Source organism: Pseudopodoces humilis, chromosome 4 (genome assembly GCF_049639895.1).
Source record: "Pseudopodoces humilis isolate 2021_Gansu_Grassland_sample_001 chromosome 4, ASM4963989v1, whole genome shotgun sequence".
Taxonomy (NCBI): domain Eukaryota; kingdom Metazoa; phylum Chordata; class Aves; order Passeriformes; family Paridae; genus Pseudopodoces; species Pseudopodoces humilis.
In genome coordinates, this window is record NC_142203.1 from 2038640 (window position 1) to 2053674 (window position 15035).

Consider the following 15035-nt stretch of genomic DNA (forward strand, 5'->3'; position numbering starts at 1 on the left):
TTAAATCTGAATTGGATGTATTAACATTTAGCACAAGACAGGGCATGTGTTAGAATTCAGAGGCTTCACTGCTTCTTCAAAGCCAGTTTTGTGACCACAGAAAACTCCAAAAAGACCATGCCAAAAGAACCTGCAGGAAACTTCAAGTGTTATGTGTCATTCACTGTTCAGATATCCCTGTTATGTGGTCTTCAGAAAGAGAAGAAAACAGCTTAACACTTGAGACAAAAAGAGTGCAAACCTCTTTCTCCTCCACCCTTAGAGGTTAAACATTGTACCCCTGCTCTCCTAATTCTGTATGGGTTTTTCCTCCTCCTGAGAGTGTTTGGAACAAGATACTGTGGTAAATCTCCAGGATTATCCACCACAGGACTGTTAGGGTTCTTGCCGAAACATTCAGTACAAATATTTTACGTTCTATTCGCCTCCATCTCTGGGGCCCGGCACAGGGAGCACCTGGAGCTGCTGGAGCCGGCCCAGAGGAGGCTCCAGGATGAGCAGAGGGACGGAGCAGCTCTGCTGCCAGGAAAGGCTGCCACAGCTGCCATTGCTCAGCCCGGACAGGAGAAGCTTTGGCCTCGGCTCCCTGGGGCCTCGCAGGGCCCGAAGGAGCCGCAGGAAAGGTGGAGAGAGACAATTGCCAAGGGCTGCAGGGCCAGGAGCCAGGGAATGGCTGCCAGTGGCAGAGGGCAGGGCTGGATGGGATCTTGGGCAGGAATTGTTCCCTGGCAGGGTGGGCAGGCCCTGGCACAGGGTGCCCAGAGCAGCTGGGGCTGCCCCTGGATCCCTGGCAGTGCCCAAGGCCAGGCTGGACATTGGGGCTGGGAGCTCCTGGGACACTGGGAGCTGGCCCTGCCGTGCCTGGGGTGGGAATGGAGGGGCTCTGGGGTCCCTTCCAACCCAAACCATCCTGTGGCTCTTTTTGAAGGCAGCAAGCAGGCAAGAGAGTTACTATAGTTGTGTTCTAAACTCAGAAGAAACCTTCTAAACAAGCAAGCCACGGAAATAAAAACAATATCTGGGCAAAATTCAGAGTTTTTTTGCTTGGTGATGCATGAATGTTTGAGATACCTCGCACCATTAATATTCTTCACCAACTAAAGACAAAGCAAAACCAATTGTGGCAAAAATTCAATTGCTCCTGTCTAGAATTCCTTCAGAATCTGCTCCTCAAGCATTCTTACATTCTTTTTTCAGAGCAAATTTAGCTCTTCTTAGGCTTCTTTAAAAATTCTAATTTACACATTTTAAATATACTTCTGTAACTAGACTCCTTAAAAATAATAAAAAAAGAAAATATTTAATGCCCCTGGTACCAATCCAGTGGTGTTTTCCATCCTATTGGTTCTGAAATATATTTAGGTCAACTTGTTTCTAGAAAATTGGAATATATAGTATGATCCTCTTCACTTTGATTTGTAAAAAATACAGGCTCTGAGAAAATGAAAAGACTATTTTTAAGTTTTATTTTAATTAATACCTTTTTAAATTTTGTATGATAAGTAAAATCTTCAATTTAGACAAACCAGCATTTTTCATGATGACTAATTTTTTTCTCCACTCTGTCAGCTTTTCTACCTATAATTTACATTTCTGTTCCATATTATAGTTATTCTGTTATAGCATCAGTGAAATGAGTAGTGGAATGTATTTAGAAATCCAGTTTAAAATCTATTTATTATCTACCACATTCTACAACTTCTCCTTGCATTCTATAGTGGCACTTCCCCTACGCTACCCTCGCTTAAAGGAAAATTTGAAATGAAATTTAAAGTTTTGAAGTGACTTCATTTCCATACAATAGTAACTATAATCACAGGTTTCAGAATGCTAAGGTTAAATTAAAAACTACCAGAGAAATAATAACTAAAAAAATAATCAAGGAAAAGACACAACTGAGTGTATTCCAGAATATATTTTCACTTTAAATTGTCTACTTCAAAGGATTTAAAATAAGGCTTTACAAGAATCCTTGCCACAATAGTTATATATCTTGTGCTGTTAACAAGATTTTTTTTTTTTTTTGTATTTTTAGAAACTTTTTCATCCCTATTTCATTTTTGAGAACTCTCATAAAATAGACCATGCAGTGAAATTATTCTCTGCATAGGTACCTACTCTCTATTATGCAAAATACTTATCTTTTCCTTATAGCCACTGAAAAGTTATTACAATGTTCTCTGTGGAGTCATACTTCCAACACTGGACAAGTCAGTATTTCCTGATCTTCTATTTACCTGTTTAAATGGCTATTTAATGGCTTTTCATCTGAGGTAATTTTAATCTAATGGAATTTTGCAATAGCCTAGCCAGGACGTTCCTTATTAGTTTTAAAGGGGTTGGTACTTTAAAAGTTTTAATATGTATTGAAGCAGATTTTTCATTTTTAATTACTTTTAATGAATACTGGCATGAAAGCCTTCATCCCATTAAGTAACTTACCATTTAATTTTATACTGTAGAAGTACATCTTCAGGGCAACTATTCCTGGCGTTTCCAATGAACCTTATTAAAATAATTGGCTATTTATATATAACAAGCATTTGACAAATCATTTAAACTGTAGTTGAGGAAAAGAAAAAAAAATCTTATTAAAAAGTGAATCAACTGGTGAATCATTTTTCATTACATGCAATGCTCCGAAAAATCTCAGCTTCAGGAGTAGGTTAAATTATTCAGCATTGGAGCAACTGGATGATTTGCTAAGAGAGTGTAGGTGGGCACGTGGCAGTAAGTCCAATTATTTTCACAATGAGCTTGAACCCAAACCAGTAAATTAGCATTACTTCCCTTCAGACATCTCAAAATAATTGTAACACTTCAAAATGCAGTTGTTTATGCATTTCAGAATAGAGTGAGGGTAGGATTGCACTGTTCTTACATAAGCATGGCTATGGCACAGGTTTTTAAAAATGTCATTAGACAAACAAGTCCTAGAAGATACAAAGATGTATGTTCTGAAATTAAAAAGCCAGATGGTTATGTTTTTAACACATGTCTTTATTTGATATACGCAGGGTGAAGTGTATTCATTTATGGCAAATCTGGATAAATCTCATTTAAACAATTAAAAAAAATTTTCTGAGGCACTTGCATAAGTGCACATATATGTGCTGCACAGAGGTAATTTCTACTCTTTGCTGACAGTTTTTGAATTCAGAGTCTGAGTTGCTCATAAATATGTGTTTGTTTTACTGTTAATGGATCTTAAATTTAATCTACAGCTGCAGGTTGGTGAATGTCACCAAGGAAAGAAACACTCATCACCATTTTTACCTTTTGGACTGTGGTGATTTCCTTGTCTCCTCTGCAAAGGTGACAAGGAAGACCCCAACAAAAGATGCAGCAGTTCCATCACATCAGCAATGACTGTCTGGTTCAGAAAGAAAAATTTTTTTCTTTCAGTCTGTACATAGAATCTGTGCCATAACCTAATGGTGTGGGTGCTACAATTCCTGTAAAAATCTCTACTTTTGCTGAGAAATGGGAGGAGGTTCTCTCCCTGTTATGAGCACTGACATCATGAAGTCAGAAATAAGCATTTTAAACTCCTAATTTTACATTTGAGCAAAGGCTCTCTTCATCTTGCATTCTTTTCCTAATTTTGGTGTATGTCCTCTGGAGAATTATCCTGAAGCTCTCAAATATTTAGTGACAAGGAAAATGGAGAGGATGAGAAGGGAGCAGATTAATTTCTCTCTAAGAGTGACAATTTCTGGTATGGAAAATAATGTTGCTCTTAAGCAAACTAAAAACTACCTGTGAGTAATGACTGTATGCATAAACAGCTCTGCTAGGTATGTGAAAGGATCACACAGAATACATTTTTCAGAGCCAGGTGCCTCCTTATTGACTTGTGGGGAGGGTAAAAGGAGATCTGACAAGATTACAAAGCTTACCTATTATTTGGAGGTAAATAACAATCTAAATACTCTTTTATGGTACAGTGTCTACACATCTGGACCAGGGAACAGCAATTCACTGTTAATGTTTTGTTGTAACAGGGACAATTTCTGAATGTAATTCCTGAATTGAATTTATTGGAAATGTAGAGCTGGTGGTTTCACTTCTTAAGGAATCCTAGAATCCCAGAATGATTTGGGTTGGAAGGGATCTTAAAGATATCTAATTCCAACCCCTGCCATGGGTAGGGACACCTTCCACTATTCCAGGCTGCTCCAAGCCCTGTCCAACCTGGCCTGGGACACTTCCAGGGATGGGGCAGCCACAAGTAATGCCATTCATGTCCCTCTGCATGGTCCCATCTCCTCACTTCTCTAGGACCTAGCACTGGCCACATTCTGTGATCCCACTGGAAGTCCCTTAGTGCAGTTAGTTTCCAGACAATCCTGGTGATCTGATTCAAACAGAATCCTGATGGGGATAAATTTTCAGTGAAGAGCATCATTATTTTTGGCAGAATCAGACAATCACACCAGAGGACCGAACAAATCTCAAGCCAAAGCACGGCTGTCAGAAAGCCAGGGGTGTCTCATGACATCAGACACTTAGCACATGATAAGAAAAGGAAGAAAAACGAGATCTATTAGTAGTTTTCAGTGTACTTTGAGAAAAAAACAAAAGTTATGCCTACATTTGTAAGAAGCATGGTCTAACAGAATTGTATGTGCAGAGTGAAACCCTTTGAGCTGAGCACACAAGGTCTGCACATCCCTACACAGGTCCCAGGCATGTTTTCTCTGTACAAATTCTAGAATGTCTGGGTGGCCTGAATTTCCATTTACCCCCCAGAAGGTTTTAAGTTGATTCCTAGTATGTCACATCCCAGGAATTTCAGCCTGCTGGGCTATTTTCTTTTAGATTATTTTAATCTCACAGGGATCCAGTTCTTGTGCTCTCAGCCTGCTGTCACACAAAGCAAAGTGCAGTAAGTAGATATGATCAAGAGATTTTATTTAAAAATGCACTCCTGACTCAAACTAAAACTCTCAGCCAGATGATCTACAGAAATAATTGTACGTTATTTAAGAATAAATGCAGAATAAATGCAAACTACGTGAATATCCTGGGTATTCACATGAAAATGTGACAGCACCGTGGGTTTTGCTTGAGATATTTTATGAATACAAAGGGATTAATTTGTGATGCAGACTGGTTTCTGCCACTAGACCATTTTATCTTTATACTGAGCTTCAAGCACAAGGACTGATTTTTCAAGTTTTGCTTACACAGGCAATGAGTCTGATGCAATATCCTTCTCTCCCCCTGTACACTTGCTTGATCTCAAAAGTGTATCCACATGAAAAAAATACTGCTTATAATTTCAAAAGAGTAGCTAGACTACTGAATGTACTCCTGGATCTTCCTTCTAAGATCTTTGACTTCTTCAAACTTCTCACTGGAACTATAGTATAAAAACAAGCCCTGAGAACTGAATTAGTTTTCATTCTCTTAATTTTTCTGAAAAAGTTGCAATGCAAATTGTTTGCTTTCCAAACAATAAAGCTACTCATAAAATTTTCAGCTAGTTCAACAAGCAGTACCAATGTTTAATATAGTAATAGAGAACTGCACAGCCATGTGCCAGCACGGGTTCCTAACACAAATACAATATTTTAATTCTGCATCCCTGACACACCTACACATTCAGATGGCTGAGCACAGTAGCTCTTACAGGAGCACAACAATAAAACCAAGAAAAATATCTGAATTATGAAAGTTTTTGTTTGTTTGTTTGTTTTTCTGTTCTTTTTTTTGTTTTTTTTCCCTAACAGCTCCTTCCTACACAGATGGATCAGACCTCACCCCTGTATGACAAAATTTTAAGTGATAAGTGCTGTCTTGCTAAACAATCAGATTTCAAGATTTCATTTATTTCTTTATCTTCCTCACAGGAATGTGCTGGTGTATCTGTTAGAAAACTGCTGGTGCAACAAAGACTGAAAGCAGTTCTTCTTTTAAATCTTCAGGTGGCTGTGTTGACCCTAAATCATCACAGTGGCTGAAACTGAGTTTTGGGTTGTGGTGTCTACCTAAATGGGCACAAAAAGTGGAATAAAAAAAAAGCAAAATAGATGCTTTGTCCAGCCAAAGTTTTCATGTGTTCTTCCCCTAACCATACCTCTCTACTCTTGTTCAACAGCTCTTCCCTGGGACTCAGTCCACCCTAAGATAGTTTATTTCAATATTTCTGTTATAAAAAAATGAATGTTTGATGTAGACCTACAGTGGGATAACTATTCTCAAATTTAGAATGGATTCCTTTCATTCAGTACTTCTAATTTTTTATTCAAATATAAAGAGAAACTTGTATGTATAAAACATCTCCATATGCTATCTCTTTTAATGCAGAACATGAACAAATTTAATCTCTTTTGCAATCAAACAGCAAGTCCTGCATTTTTGGAATATTAATTTCTTTCCACAATAAAAAAACACAACAAAACAAACTAGTCCTTAAGAAAGACACTAATTAAGGAAAGACAGATTTACCCACCTACAAAAAAAGTTTGTAATGGCTATTGACAACCTAAGTGATTTCTGCACCATAGAAACACAGATCTTCTTAAAAGCACCATTCATTATGTAATTCAGTCAGTGCCTAGGCTGGAAGGAATCCAACCCCTCTGCTTAATATTGCCATAAAACCACAAAACAATCAGGAAGATCTATTTCCTCCCACTATGACACCTTATGAAACAAACTTAGCCATCACCAAGGGCTGCTTAAGAAAAGCCTCAGCTCCATACCCAGTTCTGGTTAAAAGAGGGATTAAAAAAAAAATATATATAAGAAAGAAATTTAACAACAAAATGCTGCATAAACAATATAGAAAGTGTTGTAAGGATCTTCTGGCAAATAAATCTTACAGCTTTCTCTTCAGTATAGGTCATTGTTGCTGTAAAATACACCACTGAACAAAGAAGGTTTTGAGAAGGCCATTGAGAAACGATTTAAAAGTGCAAGAAAAACCAACACACTGCACAGAAAAGGCAACGATTTTAACTGGATGCACAGGGAAGAGTGAGAGGGCGCATAAAAAATGTCTGCAAAATAACAGGTGGTGTACACAAGGCATTCAGAATCTGCTTTTCTTCCAGTCTTATAATAGACAAAGGATGAAACATTTAAAGATGCTGAAAGACAGCAGGCTTGAAATTGAAAAGGGATTTTTCTTTTCAATATACAGCAAAATTAGACTTTTGAAACTCAATATACTATGTATGAGGAAATTGTTAAGATCAGTAATTCAACAAGGAAAAAAAAGCTATTTGAAGTGTGTGTGGATAAAAAGAATGAACAATGCTATACAAGCAAATTCTAAGAAGAGTGAAACAAAATTGGTGGGGATATTATACTTCCTACCTGAGACTTTAAGGCAATCTCTGGCTCTTACTGAATCAAATAAAATCTTCAAGTAGGGGGGCAAGCCCCAGTTGCCTGAGGACTTCAAGGAAAACAAACACCTCCTTCCAATTGCCCCAAAATTGGTGTCACTGTTGTCCAATCTCACACACATTTGTTGTAAGAGGATCCATCAGTAAAACATCCTCCATTTTCAGCTGAAAAACCTGTACCTCATCAGAAGTATTTTTTTTTTTCCCAGGCAGTTCCCACACAAGTTTTCCTGGACTTCTGTGAATGGGAGAAAGCCACCAGGGCTCCCAAATTTTTTGGTTCTGCCATTTCCTTCAGCCCAATGTCACAGCTTCAATTTTGTGAACATTTTACCGACTTTTCTTCCAATACCCTTCAGTGGCTGTTTGTTTTTATATTCTTTACTGGTGGGTGATCTCTCTTAGATATCTTTCAAATTGCCCACTTCCTTTCACGTTTTAATAGAGTTAAAGTCTAGAAGTTTCACAAATAATGATACATCCTTCCTCCTTCCTTTCTTGTCCAAGCTTTTGGTCAAACACAGGAATAGTTTTCAAATTTCAGCTCTATAATGCTGACAAGGATTATACTCATGCAACTGGGTACTATACTATAGAGTTTATTGCTATATCATTAAGTGTCTTGTTGACAGTATAATTTATTAAAACTATTCATAGAGCTAATTGTGATGAAAGATTAACCTGCCCCCTCCAGAATAAAAAGGAACATCTGTTTTACATTTAGAACACCCCAAACAGACATTTTTCTCCAAATAATATGGAGGAACCATAGTTTGTGTGTGCCAGGAGGAGCATGGGATGAAAATCTGGGGTGGTGCAACTACATGCAGACTGGTACATTAAATTTGCCCACTTGGCTTGGAGCAACTTGCATCTGTGCAAGAAAACAATGGGTTTCAGTCTTCAAAACAGGGCAGCTGCATGAAAACCATCTGTGGGGAATGGTTTTTGGAGTGCCCTGCCACCCAGCTGCAGCCAGGAGTGGTTTAACAAGAGCACCCATTCATTGTTAACACAAAAACCCATGCCGCATTCTGCTCCCTCCTCACAGCAATTCCTTCCTGGCAGCTGGAAAAGTCATTGTGATACCTGGGATGGGATAACCCCGCGTGTAGGGACAGACTGGGGAACGAGAGGCTGGAAAGCAGAGCCAGGGAAAGGGACCGGGGCTCCCGGTCAGTGGCCGTGCCCTGGGGCCGGGAGGGACATCCCTGTCCTGGGGCACCAGGCCCAGCAGGGCCGGCCCGGCCAGGGAGGGATTGTCCCGCTCTGCTCTGGGCCGGGGCGGCCTCACCTGGAATGGTGCGTGCGGTTCTGGGCCTGACAGAATAAAAATGACATTAAACTGTCAGAGATGTGCAAAGGAGGGCCGTGGGGATGGAGAAGGGCCTGGAGGGGCCGCGTGAGGAGCAGCTGAGGGCACTTGGTGTGTTCAGCTGCAGGAGACTGAGGGCAGACTCAGCACAGCTACGGCTTCCTCATGGGAGGAAGAGGAAGGGCAGCTCTGATCTCTGCTCCTGTGACAGGGACAGGGCCTGAGGGAACGGCTGGAGCTGGGGCAGGGATTTGGGATGGAGATCAGGGAAAGGTTCTTCCCCCCGAGGGTGCTGGCACTGCCCAGGCTCCCCAGGGAACGGGCACAGCCCTGAGGCTGCCGGAGCTCCAGGGGCATTTGGACACCACTCCAGGGATGGCCAGGGTGGGGTTTTGGGATGCAGGAATGAGGTTTGGACTTGATGATTATTGTGGGTCCCTTCCAGCTGAGGAGATTCCTTGATTTTATACCGGAATTTGCTGGTAGAGATTATGCATCAGGTCAGGTGGCCAGAAACGTGTGGCCACTGGTCTTTCCAGCTGTGCCACCACAGGAAAATCCACTGTCCCATGGATAGCTGGAATGATGTCCCAAGGTATAATGGAAATCTACTCTGCCACAGGGTCCCACTGTGCAGTTTCCCAACACATTTTTGTAGCAGATGTGAACATCACAGGCCATCCATGATGTGGAGAAAGAAAGCAGAAAACTCAGTAAAACTCTAGGAAGGGTTCGATTGCATTATTAAATGTGCTTGATTAATAACCCCTTACTCTTGGTGTGCAAGGATTTTAGTTATGTCTGGCAGAGTTAATGAAAATAAAATCACTTGCAGAAAATAAAGAAAATTGCAAATCAAATCCTTAAATCTGAATCCTGTATTGCTTCAAACGTGAATTTTCCTGGTTGGATCTCTGTCCTTTCAGCTACCAGTAACACATGTTATGTCTAAGGTCTCAAATTCCTATTTTTTCTGGTAGGCAGTCTCTACGTGATAATCACAATAATGCATACTGTACATATCTTTCTAAGTTCTGGGGGGTTTTTTTGTGTTGTAAGGGGTTTTTTTTCTCTTTTTTCTCATGTTTGTTTGTATGACTTTTTTTTTTTGGTTTCATATTTTATTGGTTGTTTTGGGGTTTTTTGTGATTTTTTTGTTTGTTTTGCTTTTTTGGGGGGGGTTAGTTTTGTTTGTTTGCTAGTTTGGTTTTTGTTTTGGTTATTTGTGTTTGTGTTTTGTTTTATTTTGGTTTCATTTTTGCTTTTGGGGTGAAAAAGCTGCCCATTTCAACTTCTGGGGTATTTCCATGGATTTTGACTTGTTCTAGGCTATTTTAACACAGAATCACAGACTGGCTTGAAGGGGCTCTGAGGTCTCTCTGGAGCCTTCTCTTCTCCAGGGGAACATTCCCAGCTCTCCCAGCCTGTCTCCAGGAGAGACTTTGAGATAAATCTTCATTCCAATCAGAAGTAAATGGAAGAATAAAATCCTCTTAAACAATGGAGGAATATTTAAGGAATAGATTTGATGTAGGTATTGACACAAAATCCTGTCTAGGATTTGCCTCTACCTACTTTCCTGGTTTTGGTTGATTTATGAGCTTTGAAATGGGAAACTTTTTTTTTTTTTTTTTTTTTGCCACTGGGTAATCACAATCTTTCTAGGCAACCACAGCCAATTAATATCAGTTTTGCAATAAATCAAGAACATACAGTCAGTAAAATTGCTAATGATCTCTAGTTTACATATTATTTACATGGGTAAAAGGTCAAAAAAATCTTAGAAAAACAGTCAGGGTGTTTGTTGAGGTGAATGATAAAGTACTAGCTTTGAGAATGAATCTTGACTGCAGAATCAATCACCTGGCTTAATTGATTTGGAAACAAAATATTAGACATGAAAGGAATCCAAGATAAAAAGCTTTGTACAAGAGAACCAGAATGTGGTTTTTGGAATTCTTGACAGTGTAGAAGGGATGTGCCTTGTAATAAGGTCATTTTAATTTATATCTTTATGATAAATTCAGCAGACTTCTTACTTGATTTACAGTGAGTTCAGAATTGAATTGCTAAATTTCATGAAGCAGAGGAATTTGTATCAAAGGAACACTGTGAATTCAGCTAAGGTGATGTTGTATATAAATGTTAAATTAAGTCCACCTCTGAAAACCCCACAGTTCTCCCTGACTGCAGAGAGTTCTGTGGCTGCCTCTCACAGCTCCCATCTCCAGAGACCCTCTGAACACCTGGATATGGACTCTGACTTACCATCCCATCTTAAATCAGATTATCTGAAAAGGACTAAATTTCATTCTCCCCCAAAAAATAACTCTTCACAAAAACTTGTCTTTCCTCAAATCACTTCAGCTGCCTTCTGGGGTTGTGGTGAGCCTGGATCAACTCTGTGAGAGCTTTATTTTGTCCTGAAGTTGACACAAACACCCTGTGCTGATTATCAGGATCATTAGCTAACCCTATCTACCTCAATATTTTTAAAAGGGTTCTGTGGACCCAGCAAACAACTCTGATGAATCACTCCACGATGCACCAGCTGTAAGTTCTTTGCTCATTAATTAGCTGACAAAAGATGGCATTCCACAGACAGCTCGTGCTCAGCAACACGTTTTTCTCAATGAGAACTTGTGGTATTATTTACTTCTTTAACAAAGGTCAGCTCCTTGATATTTGATGGAAGCAGCATTGTGTGCCAGGTGACAGGTCCTGTGATGGAGCATCCCTGAGCACATGAGTCCATGTGTTTTCACACGAGCTCATCCACGTGGCTGGACATCCGCCACTCATTCCCGTGCTCCCAGTGGAGGAGGAGGGTGTATATTTTCACTAGATTAAGTCAGTGGCATTGCCCACGTTACCCATGCAATTAACTGTGGGGGTGGACAAAGTTAATGACATTCCAGTCTTTGGAGACACGTTCCTCTGAGTATTTAAGTGACATAACAAACATGAAGATGTTAGCTGAGCTGGACTGTATTGGTCCTTGGCAGTTCAAATTATAGAGGAGTGTCTAATAGGAGCAATTAATTCAGGTAGGCTAGATTCAGTGCCTGTTCACTCTGATCTGAATGACTGAGCTGATTTTTACATGTGAGTGGAACTGCATTCTTGACTGTTTCCTTGAGTTTTTTACCTTCTGAGTAACAGCTGGCTTCCAAATGCATCAACAGCATAAGATTCTAAGAGCCACGCTACTCTTGGTTTAAGAACCATTCATGCACAAAACGGAAACCCCAAAATTTATCTTGTGAGCTTCTCCTCAGGCAAGCACTTGTTTTAAATGAGCTTTGAATTTGAAAAAAAAAACAAAAAAAAACCAGTTTCTATTTAAGTAACAGACAATGAAGACTACATTTATAGGTTAGCACACACTGCTCAGTCACTAGCAGATGACTATCCCTCAATATTGGTTTCGATTGCTGGTGGAGTGAGAAGCAGAAAAGCTCCTGACTCCGTGTTAGCACTACCTAGCAATAACTAAAACATCTTTGAATTATCAATGATGGCTCCAGCATAAATTCCCACACCAGCTACTGTGAAGACATTTAACTCTGCTCCAGCCAAATCCAGCACACCCAAAATTTCTTTCCCCGTGACATTCATGTTCTCTACCTACACACTCTGAGAATACTGACCTGCTGTTCCAAATCTGACCTGAGAACAGGAAATACTCTCCAAATAAATGATAAGAATTAGAAAGAGACCCTGAAACTGTATTTTAGACAGGTTTAAATTTACATCTGATGTAAGTCTGGAGGTTCTGCCCTTGAACTTAAATGCTGTGATTCAAAACATTTCTCCATTATTTATAAAGACATAGCTAAAGAAAGATGTAGAAGACATATTTATTTATTCAAAAAATCTCAGTTATTTTTTCCTTTTTCTTTTTTTTCTTATCATTAATCAAAGCAAACACTGCTGAGATAAGATAGTCCTTCAGCTTCAAACACACATAGGCATTAAATCCCTGCAAAATATGTTTACCTTGTCCTTGCCATGGTCTAAAACGTGTAGCAAATCATGTGCTGTTGTGTCCAGTGGATTGGTAGTCAGGTCATTTTCTGAAGGCAGCAGCAGCATTCTGTGGCATTAGCTTGCTCATAATATAAAGGCCAAAGTCTGATATATACTCCAGAAAAGCAGATCCGATATTAATCCTTAACAGTGCAGGTAATAAAAAGGCTCCTATCTATAAATACAATAAAATTTACCATGTGGAACTTACTGTGCTGGCAGTGAATCCCATTAAATCCCTGTGGACATTTACAAACATAGCCTATGAACGTGTCGCCTCGGTACGCTTCACTAATTTCACACATCCCACCATTATGGCATGGATTAGGAAGGCAGGGTCCTGAGAGAAAAAAAAAAGAGAGACAGAAGTATGTACACATCCACAAAAACAACCATAATACTTCCAGCCATTTATAAGCATTTATTAAAGAAATAAAATGCCTTACTTGGGCCTTTATATTCCACTAACTCAGTAAAATACACCCTTCACTTACTTCAGATAACTTGCCAGCAAGGATTTTTATGAACGAGAAAAAAAATATGAAGCGTGTCACTACTCATTAATCACGGCATTAGTTTTTAATGTGAGAGAAGACAAGAGACAGTGAGGCTAAATCTTGCTCTTCTGTTAAAGATAACAGGCATTCTAACTTTTGCACCACTGAGGAAATAGGTATTAATCAAACATGCCTATCATGCACGGAGTGACATGTACAATGTCCCTGAATGATCACTACATGTCAAGTTAGCAGTCTGAGGAGATCTTTGCTGTGGCTCCAGGTGACTTTCTGGAATCTGAGTATCTGGGCCAGCAGTTAGCAGCTACCAAAACAACTGTTCTTTTCCACTCGGTGCCTTTGCAGCATAGCCACCTCAAGATGATTTGAAAAAGCTCTTCTGACTAAATTTTCCTTTCAACCAACATGCCACATGCTAGGATGCATAAAATTTCAGCATGGAGATCTGTTAGGATTGCAATTACTATAACTTTAAATACCTTTGAAAAATGGAATAGTTTGACTGGAGGTCTTGAGTTTACTCATTTAACAGCACTGTAAAAGAGCTACTTACATTTTATTATCTTACTAATACTTCCCACAACATGACTCCTACCAGAAGAAACCATTATTTTGATGATTTTTTTTTCCAGTCTCATTTTAAAGAAGTGGTAAACATTGTTTAGAAAGCCCCATGTGCAAGTTTGTCTGTGATTTGTACATTCAATATAATGTATGTTATTTGCAGCCTGTGCCACATACCCTGAAAGGCGATAACTGCTGCTTGTTGAAATGCAATGTCATAAACATTCACTCACTTTAAATTGCATTTGGGAAAAAAAACCCAAAACAGACAAAGGAGGAAAGAAATCATAAATTCAAAGCAAAATTTACTGACACTCAGGGTTGGGAATTTCAGAATCCCAGAGGTTCAATAAGACCACCAAACCTACTGAGTACAAGCTGTGACTGATGCCCACCTTGTCCCCAGCCCGGAGCACCCAGTGCCGCCTCCAGGAAATCCTTGGACACCTCCAGGGATGGGCACTCCAAACCTCCCTCCTGGCAGTGCCAAGGCCTGAGCTCCCTTTCCATGGGGAAATTCCTGCTGCTGTCCCCCCTGAGCCTCCCCTGGCCCAGCCTGAGGCCGTTCCCTCTCCTCCTGTCCCTGTTCCTGGGAGCAGAGCCCGACCCCCCCGGCTGTCCCGTCCTGGCAGGGACTTGTGCAGAGCCAGAAGGGCCCCCTGAGCCTCCTTTTCTCCAGGCTGAGCCCCTTTCCCAGCTCCCTCAGCCCCTCCTGGGGCTCCAGCCCCTTCCCAGCTCCGTTCCCTTCTCTGGGCACGCTGCAGCCCCTCAATTCCCTGCCCTGCTCCAGCTGCTGTCACCAGCACCCCAGGGCCTTTCCCAGCCTGCCACAAACATTTCCCCCAGTCTGGAGCAGTCCATGGGGTCGTTGTGACCTGACAAGTCCACCTTGGTGAACCAACAAATGGTCAAATGGAATGATTTAGACTTGAAAGAGCTGCAAGTTCAGTGTTCCTGAGTGTCTGCCTGTTCATGTTTTCAGTTACAAGGCCGGGTTTGAAAGATTCTCACAGCAGCATCCAGACGTCACATCAATGAAAATCACGCTCTCCAAGCAAATATTAATTTGCAAAGCATAAAAATTAACTGAATGATGAGGATGTCAGAACATATTCCCCAGTTATTATTGCCCATGTGGCTATTGCAATTTGAGAAGCCACGCAGGTGCCCATTTCTATTACAGCTTTTGTCATCAGCCTGTTCCAAGACACAGCCCTGCAGAGGTTTTGCTTGTGTACATCATTAAACATG

General features: G+C 40.3%; 1 protein-coding gene across 1 annotated transcript in view; it reads right to left on the reverse strand.

Annotated features, from left to right (window-relative positions):
- The window catches only part of EDIL3 (EGF like and discoidin domains 3), a 231014-nt gene that overhangs the window by 101904 nt on the left and 114075 nt on the right, over nucleotides 1-15035 (reverse strand). Inside the window, exon 4 of the mRNA XM_088054435.1 lies at nucleotides 12914-13042. Coding sequence (XP_087910561.1) covers nucleotides 12914-13042 — 129 coding nt within the window. The remainder of the gene's footprint in view (nucleotides 1-12913; nucleotides 13043-15035) is intronic.